General features: G+C 42.7%; 3 protein-coding genes across 3 annotated transcripts in view; 1 reads left to right on the forward strand and 2 right to left on the reverse strand.

The window, feature by feature from the left end:
• The window catches only part of Pibf1 (progesterone immunomodulatory binding factor 1), a 211,053-nt gene that overhangs the window by 132,862 nt on the left and 65,517 nt on the right, over positions 1 to 12,674 (reverse strand). The window lies entirely within an intron of this gene.
• On the forward strand, positions 190 to 750 carry LOC107153216 (40S ribosomal protein S18-like). The gene has a single exon (XM_048801321.1). The coding sequence runs from the start codon at positions 242 to 244 to the stop codon at positions 698 to 700; it is 459 nt and encodes a 152-aa protein (XP_048657278.1). The 5' UTR covers positions 190 to 241; the 3' UTR covers positions 701 to 750.
• LOC125616316 (protein crumbs homolog 3-like) lies at positions 6,171 to 11,827 on the reverse strand. Its single transcript, XM_048801323.1, has one exon. It carries the CDS (start codon positions 10,317 to 10,319, stop codon positions 9,960 to 9,962), a length of 360 nt encoding a protein of 119 aa, XP_048657280.1. The 5' UTR covers positions 10,320 to 11,827; the 3' UTR covers positions 6,171 to 9,959.

The raw sequence follows: 12,674 nt of genomic DNA on the forward strand, positions 1-12,674 counted from the left end.
GGAGCACAACAGACACTAGGATGGCAATTTGTAAATCAATGGATGTGTAACTGATGTGATTCTGCAATCTGTGTATGGGGTGAAGGTGGGAGTTCATAACCCACTTGAATCAAAGTGTCAAATATGATATGCCAAGAAATTTGTAACGTTTTGAACAACCCACAATAAAAAATTAAAAAAAAAAAAAAATCTTATTGAGCTCTTCCACAGGAGGCCTACACGCCGCCGCTCTGCTGCCGCCATGTCTCTAGTGATTCCTGAAAAGTTCCAGCACATTTTGCGAGTACTCAACACAAACATCGATGGGCGGCGGAAAATAGCCTTTGCCATCACTGCCATTAAGGGTGTGGGGCAAAGGTATGCTCATGTGGTGTTGAGGAAAGCAGACATTGACCTCACCAAGAGGGCTGGAGAACTCACTGAAGATGAGGTTGAACGTGTGATCACCATTATGCAGAATCCACGACAGTACAAGATCCCAGACTGGTTCTTGAACAGACAGAAGGATGTAAAGGATGGAAAATACAGCCAGGTTCTGGCCAATGGTCTAGACAATAAACTCCGGGAGGACCTAGAGCGACTGAAGAAGATTAGGGCCCATAGGGGACTGCGCCACTTCTGGGGCCTTCGTGTCCGAGGCCAGCACACTAAGACCACTGGGCGCCTCGGCCGCACCGTGGGTGTATCTAAGAAGAAATGAGTCTGTAGGCCTTTTCTGTTAATAAATAGTTTATATACCAAAAAAAAAAATCTTATTGATACATTATAATTATACATTATAGTGGGATTCATTATGCATATCCATACATGCATAAAACATAATCTAATCAATCTTATTCCCCAATATCTTCCCTTTCTTATTCTTCTTCTCTCCCTTTGATCCACTTGTTCAACTTTCTAATGACATTATTTTTAAATTTTTAATCAGTGCATATATATAATATATAGAATATGTATACATATAGTACACACACACACACACACACACACATATATATTAAGAATTTATTGTGGTTTACTCATACATGGGCATAGCATAATTTGGTAGATTTGGTTCCCCAGTATTTCCCCATGCCCTCTCTCCTCCCTCCCTCTCTATCCTGTTCTTCTACTCTATTAGTATCTCTTCTATTTTTGTGAGATTCCCTCTATCTCTTTTTCAAAATTTCTTTCGCTGTCTCTCTTCTGCAGATGAGAGAAAAATTTCAATCCTTGACTTTCTCAGTCTGGCTTATTTTACTTAGCAGAATGTTCTACAGTTCCATCCATTTGATAGCAAATGACATAATTTTATTCTTCTTTATGGCTAAGTAAAACTCCACTGTGGATATACAGTACATTTTCTTTCATTATAGTTCTTTAAACTCTAGACAGAGAAATCAGGTAAAAGAAAGAAATTAAAAGGATACAAATAGTAAAACAAGTCAAATTATCTATTTGTTGATGACATGGGTCTACATTCAAAAAAACTCAAGATATATAAGACTCAAAAAACCCCAACAGAAGACTGGGAGAGTTGATAACAAATTCAGCAAATTAGAAGGATTCAAGATTAACACGCAAAAATCAATTGCTTTCCTATACTCCAATAATGAATCTGCTGAGAAAAAAAAAATCAGGAAAACAATTTCATTCACAATAGCCTCAAAAATCATAAATCTAAGAAGGGAAAAGACCTTTACAATGAAAATTATAAAACACTGAAGAAACAAATTTCAGAAGACCTCAGAAGATGGAAAGACCTCCTATGTTCTTGGATAAGCAGAATTAATATTGTTAAAATGGACATAACTAAAAGTAATCTAGAGATTCAATATGATCCCCATCAAACTACCAATGACATTTCTCATACAACTTGAAAAAAACAGTACTAAAATTCATTTGGAAGAATAAAAGACCCAGTATAGCCAAAGAAATACTGAGCAATAAGAGCAATATTAGAGTTATCACAATATCTGATATCAAATTATACTACAGAGCCACAGTAACAAAAACAGCATGGTAGTGGCATAAAAACAGACATGAAGACCAATGGAAAAGACTAGAAGATAAAGTGGCAAATTCATGTAGACACAGTCATTTGATATTGGTTACAAAGGTGCCAAAAGCATATGCTGGAGAAAAGATAGTCTTTTAACAATTGGTGCTAGGAAAGCTGGATATCCATATGTAGAACAATGAAACTAGATCCCTCTCACCCTGACAAAAATCAACTCTAAGTAGCTGAAAGACCTGGGAATTGACTAGAAACACTGCAACAGTCAGAAGAAAACATGAAATTAATACTCCAACATATTGACACAGGCACCAGCTTCTTTAATAAGACTCTTAAAATTCAAGAAATAAAATCAAGAATCAGTAAGTGAGATGGCATCAAACTAAAAAGATTCTGCATGGCAAAGGAAACAATTAAGAATAGGAACAGAGACTCTGCAGAATGAGAGAAAATTTTTGCCAGTTACTTTTCCAACAGGAGATTAATAGTCAGAATACACAAAGTACTCAGAAAACTTAATATCAAACAAACAAACTATTCAATAAATGGGCAAATAAACTAAACTTAAGACATTTCTCAAAAGAACAAATGCAAATGGCCAAAAAACATATGAAAAAATAATCAACATCCTTAGCAACTGGGGAAATGCAAATCAATACTATACTGAGATTTTTTTTTTTGTGGGGGTGGGGGTATAACCAGGAATTAAACTCAGGGGCCCTTTACTACTGACCCACATCCCCAGTCTTATTTTGTATTTTATTTAGAGAAAGGGTCTCACTGAATTGCTCAGTGCCTTGCCTCTGCTGATGCTGGCTTTGAACTTGAGATCCTCATGCCTCAGCCTCCTGAGTGGCTGGGATTACAGGTATGCGCCACTGTGCCCTGCTACACTGAGATTTCATCTCACTCTATTTAGAATGGCAATCATCAAGAATACAAATAAATGCTGGCAAGGATGTGAGGATAAAGGTACCTTATTGGTAGGACTGAAAATTGGCACAACCGCTTTGGATAGCAGCACAGAGGTTCCTCAAAAGAATAGGAATAGAAACACCATATGACCCAGCTATCCCACTTTTTGGTGGTATTTATACAAAAGAACTAAAATCAGCATACTAAAGAACTAAAAGCATGTATATCAATGTTTACAGCAGCACAATTCACAGTAGCCAAATATGGAAAACATGTTTTTTTTTCAATCTTAATAAAATGTTTTTCTTAAATTGGGATTTCTTCCATAATTTATACTTTCCTCTAGAGGTTCTAGTAAACACCTCAAAAAAGAGAAGTAAAATGTAGTTGGTTAAGATTTATAGTTAACTAATATGGATTTTTTCACCATTTCTTTTTATAAATGCTTATCTGTTTAACAGATAGAAGGTTGCATTCTTGGTAGGTTGCATTCAAGCTTTCTGATATTTAGTTTCTGGAATCATTCCTCTTCAACATTTCAGAGAATAAGGACATAATGTATGTTTCCAGATTTCTGGCCCTTTTTCTGATAAAAATGTTTGAACAAGATAACTGACATTTTTCCTGCTGTTACTTCCTAACGTTCTTTCAAACCTTAGGGTACCCAAGGCATTAGCCTTAGAGAAACAGTTTACTTCTTTGAGATTGCTGGTAGGGCATCAAGGAGACAAAGTGATAGATAAAAATAACCAGCATTACTTACAATTTACAAAGTGTTTTCAAAACTGTTGTTATACACTAATTCTGAAATGCATAATTGAGAAAAGGACACACAAGGAAAATTTGGACAGCAGCTTTGTAAAAAGTATAAATTCTGCTAGGCATGGCAGCAAGCTGTCCAGCAGCTCAGTAGGCTGAGGCAGGAGGATCTTGAGTTCACTTTGCCTCGGCAAAGGTGAGGTACTATGCAATTCAGTGAAACCCTATCTCTAAATAAAATACAAGATAGGGCTGTGGTTGTGGCTCAGTGATTGAGTGCCCCTGGGTTCAATCCCCAGTACCCAAAAAAAAAAAAAAAAAAAAAAGTACAAATTTCAGTGGGCCTCTGCAGGTATCCTTATTTATTAGGAGTGGTAAGGTGTGGTAAGGGGATGGAACATGTCTTCTAAAACAAAACATCTCCAGGTGTCTAAAAATTCATCTAGATTTGGGAACTACTGGTGTAAAAAAATGAGGAAGAGTCTAACATTCTTGAGTACTCTTTTCAGCAAAGTGTCTTCACAATGGAAAAATTTTAAGTCAAAATCAAAGCAAAAATTCCAGGGAAATAAAATTGATAAATATTTATTGAGAATTACCTATACCACAAAACACTGACTAGAAGGCTTACCAGATAAGCAAAGATAGGGAAGCAAAAGTTTCTGACTTCAAAGAGCTAACACATGAGAGGGGGAGACTTGTAAATAAGCACACGATTATAATATAATGTTAGAAAACAGAGAAGACCTTGAAGTATTTCTGAAGGGATGCTAAGGTCTCAGAAGTTGTATGTGATTACTGAGTTCAATCTTAAAAAAAGAATGGGCATCTATAGAGTAGACCAATGGTCAGATATGTGAGCAAGGGAAACGGTCATTCTTAGCAACAAACAGAATTAAGGGTGTGAACAGAAAGTACCAGACAATTATAGAATGGCAAGAGATAACTTGCATGGACTACATGGGAGACAGACAAAATAAAAATGAGACTGGAAAGATGCAAATGACTTTAAAAGCTAAGCTGGTTCTCACTCTGTTGAATGACATGATCACAATTCTCAGTTACTTTTACAGAATGATGATGAAAATAGATGAAATTCTAATCGGGGAGTTTAGAGACTTTATAGTAGTTCAAGCAACTCAGTGAGACCCTGTCTCCAAATAAAATATGAAATAGGGCTGGGGATGTGGATCGATGTTTGAGTGCCCTGAGTTCAATCCCTGGTACTCTCCCATGCCTACCCCACAGAAAAGAATTAGGAATTTCTGTATTCAAAACAAATATGATGTAAATTACTTTACATAATCATGAAAACTAGCAATTTATGGATAAATTATCAGAATTTTTTTATTAAATAAAACAAAGTTTGGATATGATGCTCTTATATCAAATCTTAATATCCTTCATTCCATTAAATTTATCTTGCAAATCACACAAACATTTCCTTGCTTGCTGAAGAAGGCAACAGATAAAAAGACAGATAAGCAAAGATGAACATATATAGAAATATGAAAAAAGGCAGAAAAATAGCACATTGAAATTGTTCTCTTGTAGGTAAAGCATTAAATGGAAATTTAGGACAGCTGGTTTCTATGCCAACTTTTACACTAGCTCATTGTGATATAAAAGTCACTTTACTCACCTACTCTCCTATGGTCTTTCACTTCTGTCTTCTACTAGCAAAAAATTAGGACAAAAATTCTACCACTGCCAGAGAAATTGGGGGTACTGAACACATAACTTTAATCAATATTCATTTTAAATCATTATGGACTAAAAATTATTTCAAAATACATGCCAAAATACAGGATACATATTTTAAAAAAATGTGTAACTAAAAAAATGACTATTAAAATTAATTGAGTTGCAAACTTATACTGTAGGTTCAAATATAAGCCTCTCATGTAGGTTCCCACAGATTTAACAGTGTATTCAACTTACTCTACTACTCACACTGACTGAATTTTAAAACTTCCTCTTTTTGGTAGAAAAGAATTCTCACAGCATTCAATTCAATAGAATTCAATAGGATTCGATTCAATAGAACAAAAGCTAGTAATGTTCAGTTCATGTTCAGGAAAGCTGGGTATTTGTTCTTAACGATAAAAAAAATTTTGAGTTAAGAATTAGAACATACATATGCCATTTATATGCCTAATGAAAGGCCTTTACTTTGTGGAAAATTAAAAATCCTTGAGTAAAAAGCCATTTCATTCATGTTTGAAAATGGCACACTGCTTCCTTACACTTCTCTTTATACTTATACAGCTAATTCTCACCCAAAAGAATTTCAATGAATTAAATATATACATACATATGTATATATAGTCACATACCATGTATAAACCCATTTATTATTTATTTTGCCATGCTGGGGGTTGAACCTAGGGCCTTGAACATGCTAAGCTGACTCTACCACTGAGCTACACTCTCTGCCCATATATATTTACATATAATGTCCTTTTCAAAAATCCCATCTAGGTGTTTTTTTTTTTTTTTAAAAAAAAACAGGAAAAGTGAGATCTTTTAAAGAATACCTCAAAATTAGCTTAGGTTCATCATTCGTGTTATATGGTAATTTAACCAGTGTATCAGCTCTTCTAAGCTGTTGTCACAGATAGTATCCAGATCAAAAGGGTCTTCAAACTCGTCCAGCTCCCATTTGATGCTTCATTCCAAGCATGTTCCCACTGAATGCCTGGCCAGCTTATACCTGAATACTTGTACAGATAGAGAATGTATTAGATGCTAGACAGTTTGAAAAATCCTACTGAAAAGTTTTTCTTTACTCTTTCTTGTACTGTGGTCCCAATTCTACTACTTTAGGTGTTGCCAAGTAAGAAATTATATTAAATATAATTTTTTTAGAGTTATAATCTAATTATAATCTAGCACTAACAGGACATCTTTAAATCTTCCCACAGTTTTGGTCAGTTTCCTCTCAAGATTTTCTAGTTTAAAGCTTGAGTGCCCAGATTTCAGCATAATATTGTAGATAAAGGTAGAACTTCTTTTTTTTTCTTTTCCCTTTTTTTACATGTTAATTGGATTAGATTAATTTAACCCCACAATAGTCCTCAATAGGGTCCGTGATTATGCTCATTTATAGAGGTGGGGGAATTGGCCAGCAGCACAGCTGGGGTGGGAGTGGGGCCTGGGGCCCAGCCCTAGTACAGAGGCCCCAAGATCCCAAGTCTCTCCTTTGACAAACGTCTTCCACAGAAAGGTGGTGGTGCTGTCCTGCATTTGGTCAAAGCCAAAACCCAACCAGCTGTTAGGATCATGTACCACTCGGTGAGCTGGGCAGGATTGGCCAGACTGCTGGGGTGACGAGGGGGAGGGGACAGAGGATGTTTTGAGGCTCCAAGGGCAATGGGTCACTTAACCCTGACAGGCATGTCCTGCGAAGGCCTTCATCAGAGCTGATGCAGCAGCCAAGCTAGGAACAGTCCTCCCGCTCTCATGTCCCCTCCAGCAGGCTCGGCTGGGTCAGAATCACTTCTTGCCCATTTAAAATTGACAGCCAAGGTGACTCTTGTCCTCAGAGGAAACATCCCAGCTTCTGCCCTTCTTTTTTTGTCCAAAGCCTGAAAGTTTCCTGGGGCTTAAAATTGTCCATCTAAGTTTATTCTTTGTTTGATGGAGACAGTGACACATTTTTACAAGGCAGTATGGCCACTCCGTTTTATGTGGGTTTCGGCCTCCAGAAATGCTTTTGTATTAGTCAAGGGGGCAAAAGTTTATGTTGACTTCAGAGGTGGTGCCCAGGGAGTAGTGAACGTATTTGGAAGACACAGAGACAGATCCTGTGGCAAGGCACAGCTTTCCTAGGGGTCAGAGGGCTGACTTCAGATGCCCAGTGTCCAGTCATCCATAGGTCTAATTCCCCTTGGCTTTTCCATAGGCCAAGAGTGGTCCGAAAGGAATGCAAAGCCTACTGTTGTACAAGGTAAGGCCATCAATGATGCACGGCCAATGCCCTGGGAGGGAAGAGGGAAGGAGCCTCCAGTTCTGCATTCTCTTCCTAGGATGGGGACTCTGGCCTACACAGGGGAGGCTCCCTAAGAATCATACCCTCACCAGCTGCTCAGATTGCCTGCAGCAGTGCCTGCCTATCACCCAGCACTTTGGACAGGTAAGGATGTGCTTCCCAGGTAAACACCTGGAATTATCATCATCAAATCCTCCACCCCCGTCCCCAGTCTCTGCCTGAACATCTCGCCTCACTCCTCACATACACCAAAATTTGGTGCTCACTTCAAACACACCCTCCTCCAGAAAGCCCCAGCACCCTGATTCTGCAGCTCCACATCACTGCCCTCTCCACATCTGTCCTTTGTAGAACAGACCCCTTCGCCCCAGCAGGAGACTTAAGCTGGAAGAGGGACTTTCTGAGCCCCTGGGGGAAAGGTAAGACTCAAAGGGGACCAAGGTTGGAAGTGGAAGACCAGGATAGATCAGAAGGCTCTCCAAACATTAGAGCAGACCAACCAGGGCTGAGGTCTCAGGAAACTTGGGGTGCCCTTTCTCAGCCAGGACACCTCCCCTGAGCCCTGAGGATACCCAAGGTCCATGGGCAGAAGAAGTTCTGGACAGTAACTTTTTGGGGTCTGGAGAAGAACTGGATTTTCTGAGCAAGATTCTAGACAGTTTGAGTGTACAAACTAGGAGCATGGGCAGCCTGAGGCCAAGCCAGAGCTTAGACTGTCACGGAGGGGACCTGGCCAGCTGTTTCAGCCTGTTGAGAGAGCCCCCACCCCCCCACCTAATCTTTCCTCAACTGCCCATAGAACCTGCCAGCTCTTTCTCATCAGAAGGTCAGCAACCTGCTCTCTCCTCCCATGCCCCACTCAGCCTGACCTACCAGGAAGAATAAGATGGCAACCAGATGAAGAGAAACTGCCAGAGCCCCAGCCCCTGTACCTGCCTGCAGACCTGTCATCCCTTCAAATCACACCATCTTTGGAAATCACATGCTCCTCAAAGAACCCCAATTCCCAGCTGCTCTCAGGCTCCAGCCAAGAAATCATCTCTCTATCCCAGCTTTCAACAGCTTCTACAGACACAAGCAGCCCAGGGGACCCTGAGTCCTCTCCTCTTACTGAGCCCTCAACCCTTCATCTCTCCCCTCTTCAAAAGGCAACTGAGCATCCTAGAGCCTGGGAGATCCCTTGCACCAGGCTCTCCCAGGCAAACACCTAGCCCAGCCCTCCAAAAAGTCCCCAACTTCTAGCCCCCATAGAGCCTAACTTTGATATTGTCAGGACATCCCAGTCCCTTGAGTCTTCCCCAGACCCCAGTTTTCCAAGAATCCCAGAACCCAGCCTCCCAAGGTCCTGCTAGAACATGCTCACTTCCAGTCCCCCGAGGACGCAGGAATCCCCAACACCCTTACCTCACCCACCAACGATTGGCAAGAGCCCCAGGCCAGGAAGAGGCCGCGAGTTGCTGATCTTAAGAAGTGTTTTGAGGGTAAAGGATCAGGGGTGTGGAGGAGACCCTGGATCCTCAATAAAGCCACAAGAGCCCAAAGCTGGTCTGTCCTGGTGAGTTTAGGGTGGGCCTACTCTCAGATCCAAAACCCACCTACCCCCACCCACCCTCCAGGGCTAGCCCTTCTGGCTCCTAGGTGCACCTAAAAGCCACTCTCTTCCAAGAAGCCCCCTCACACCCCTAGGATCCCCGTAACCTTATAACTCACCACTACCTTCATCTCTCCATCTAGGCTAATGTTCCCACCAACCCAAAAAAGCTTTATTACATGTCACTACCAACTTTACATAAATGTATAAAACGTGAGCAGCCCTCCCCCTGCCCCCAGGAACCAAGTCTCTGAAGCACCTTCTTCCCTTCTATTCTCAAGCACTGGGTGAGTCTGATTGCCTAGAGAAGACACCCCTTCCCCAAGGTCACACAGCAGGGAAGGGAGATGGAGGAAGGGAGGGACCTAGATGGGCAGGCAGCCCGGCACCTTCTCCTTGGAGTCCTGGGGGGGCTTGAGCATCCGCTGCGTGAGAGAACTGAAAGGATTGGGGGTTGTTGGGCCTGCTGCAGGGGACAGTACACAGCACAGTGAAATGAAGACGGTGCAGCAAGCGGGAGTGGCCCCGTCCCGGCCTCCCAGCTGCATGCAGAGTCCAGCAGAGGCAGCATGCTGCACAGCCACCAGGCCAGTGTCACCCCAGTGCCCCTGAGTCATCAGAGCTGGTGTCTCAGTGGCGGCTGCTCTGTGCGCGGGGGGTGTTGGGCAGTCCTGGGCAGAACGGGCAGCTGCAGCTGTCCACAGCCTTCAGATGAGCCGCTCCTCTGGAGGCAACTTGAGATTGGGGGGCGGTGGCGCGCGGGCACCCACCTGCTCCTCGCTGCTGGGCCGGTAGGTGCCCTCTGTCTGCCGCTTCTCCCGAAGTTTCTGTACCAGTAGCGCCAGCCCCACGGCCAGGAGCAAGGCGGCCAGGACGGAGAAAACCACGATGATACAAGTAATGGCCTCCTGAGACAGACCCTCACTGGGGCTGGGGACAGAGGGCGTGATAGTGCCATTCTCCGAAGGGTTCAGTGCTGTGGTAGTGTGCCCCCAGGCTCGGCCCAAGAGGGCCGGCAGCAACGGCAGGCCGAGCACCAAGAGCAGCTCCAGGGCTGGGGTCGCCATGGGCTGGGCGACGGATTGGCGGCGCTGGGCCCCTGGCTTCACGCGCTCGACGCTTCTACCGCATCTTGGGCACAGGGTACCTGAGATCCAGCACCTGGCCAGAAGTCTCTGACCTCACACAGGTTCCCTGTCCCGGTCCCTCACCCGAACCCTGGGTCAGTCCGCTGTTCGCTTGCTCCGATCTCACCAGCCTAAAGGTAGAATTCTATTACTCCATGATAATACTTCCATACTGAAACCTTCCAAGTCATTTCCGCATTTCACTGCTGACTCTATAAAACTACTGTAGGTTTTTTAGACCCAAGTGCATATTCTTACATTTTTTTGCATTAAAAGTCATTCAGCTCATTAATTCTGCCAGGAAAGATCCTTATTCTGTTATTCAATTTATTTGTTATTCTTCTCTGTTTTATATCAAATTTGTTAAATGTGTTTTTTTTTTTTTGTTTTTTTGGGTTATTCTTTTTGTAGTCTGGGAATCGAACTCCGGGCCTCATGAATGCTAGGCAAGTTCTCTATCACTGAGCTACACCTGAGCACAAATTTTAGTTTTATGTGTTACTTAAATCACAAATTAGAAGCCAGATACAGTAGTATATGCCTTTAGTCCCAAATACTTGAGAGAATGAGGAAGGATTGCTTGAACCCAGGAGTTTGAGGCCAGCCTGGGCAACAGAGCAAGATTCTGTCTCAAAAAAGAAAAGGTCTTTTACTCATAAATTAAAAGAAACATTGAGCTTAAATTCAGAAGTTTATTAGTATGTGAAAGACATATAGAAACACCTGTATTATTTTAGCAACATTTATGTTTGAAATTATTTCAAAATAAAAAGGTTAGAAAAAGCACACACCTATAATCCCAGTGGCTTGGTAGGCTGAGATAGGACAATTGCAAGATTAAGGCCAGCCTCAACAACTTAGTGAGGCTCTAGGCAACTTAGTGAGACCCTGTCTCAAAATAAAAAATAAAAAGAACTGACTCAATGGTAAACTGACTCTGGGTTATAATCCCAGGACTCATCCCCTTTCCTCCCCAAAAAGTCAGAAAAACAAGCAGTCAAACCATGTGAGATAATGATATTTAGCTTAATGCTAATCAGTGATCTTCCTTTTTTTTTTTTGGTACTAGGGATTAAACCCAGGAGTGTTATAATACTGAGTTACATCCCATACCCAGTCATTTTGTTTGCTTGTTTTTGTCTTTTTGAGACAGGGTTTTGCTAAGCTGGTGAGGCTGGCCTCCACCTTGAGATCATTGTGTTTCAGTCTCCAGAGGTGATGGGATTATAAGCATGTGCTATGGCATCCAGTTTGCGATTTTCCTTTTAATAAAGCTATTAAAAATAAACATGCGGGTTCTGGGAAGACGGCGGCGAAGGGAGAGCATTACCCCCGTGTACCACGTCACTGTGCGGGAGAATGACGAGTTAGAACGACGGCTAAAAGCTATCTTGTTAGGAATTGCCAGCAAAATTGGGGTGCTCCAAAACCTAGAGGAAGGATTTCCATCGCACGAGGATCAGCTACGGCGTCTCAAACGCGAGAGATTTGTCCGCACAGACGGTCAAGCTGCTTATTCAGCAAATCGCCCTGCGGCCAGAATCTGCGGCGCGCGCTGGGAAACGAGGAGATAGCAACACAAAGATACAGCACTGCAGTTTCTGCGGGCTTCTGCCAGCTGTGCAATCACCGTACTCAGTGCTGAATTCTGGGTTTGAGACGGGGGAAGGAAGCAGTCCAATTCGGTTCTCCACACCGGTCAGACCACAGAGGAAGCCAGCGGCCACCATCTTGGAGAGCTGACGTCACCATCCCTGTTTTCGACTGATCGCAGCTCATTCAGCCATAGAACAGGTAATTTCAGGTTGCCATTCGCCTGTGGCTCGCAGACAAATTACTCAGGCTCAGTGCTAAATAACCCGTGGAAACTGCTTCTTGGAGCCTGCTCCTATCAGAACATACACCAAGCTCAGAGCGGCCGAATTCCGGCTCCCGGAACTGCTCTGGCCCAGGGATAAAGAACCCGCGGAAACCGCTTCTCGGTCCGTGTCCTGCTGAATACTGTGGAGGTAAATACCAATCGAGCCTTCATAGGCAGTGGCAACAGGACTGAGACGGGGCTTGTGAGGGCCGGTCAGGACTCACCCGTTGCTTTGGTCACCCGGCAAAGGGAACGAAATGCTGCCATTCGCATAGGATACCAACATGGCAGAGATCTGATGTCATCAGAAAGCGGCGGAGGAGAGAACTTCATCGATACCAGCGGCGACAGAAACAGTTGGTCTCCTGGTAAAGAAAGTGAGTCACAAACACCCGAGTCTCTCTCACTTTGTCATCAAGCCAGAGGGGCAGAGC

The sequence above is a fragment of the Marmota marmota genome, unplaced genomic scaffold, assembly GCF_001458135.2.
Source record: "Marmota marmota marmota unplaced genomic scaffold, marMar, whole genome shotgun sequence".
NCBI lineage: Eukaryota > Metazoa > Chordata > Mammalia > Rodentia > Sciuridae > Marmota > Marmota marmota.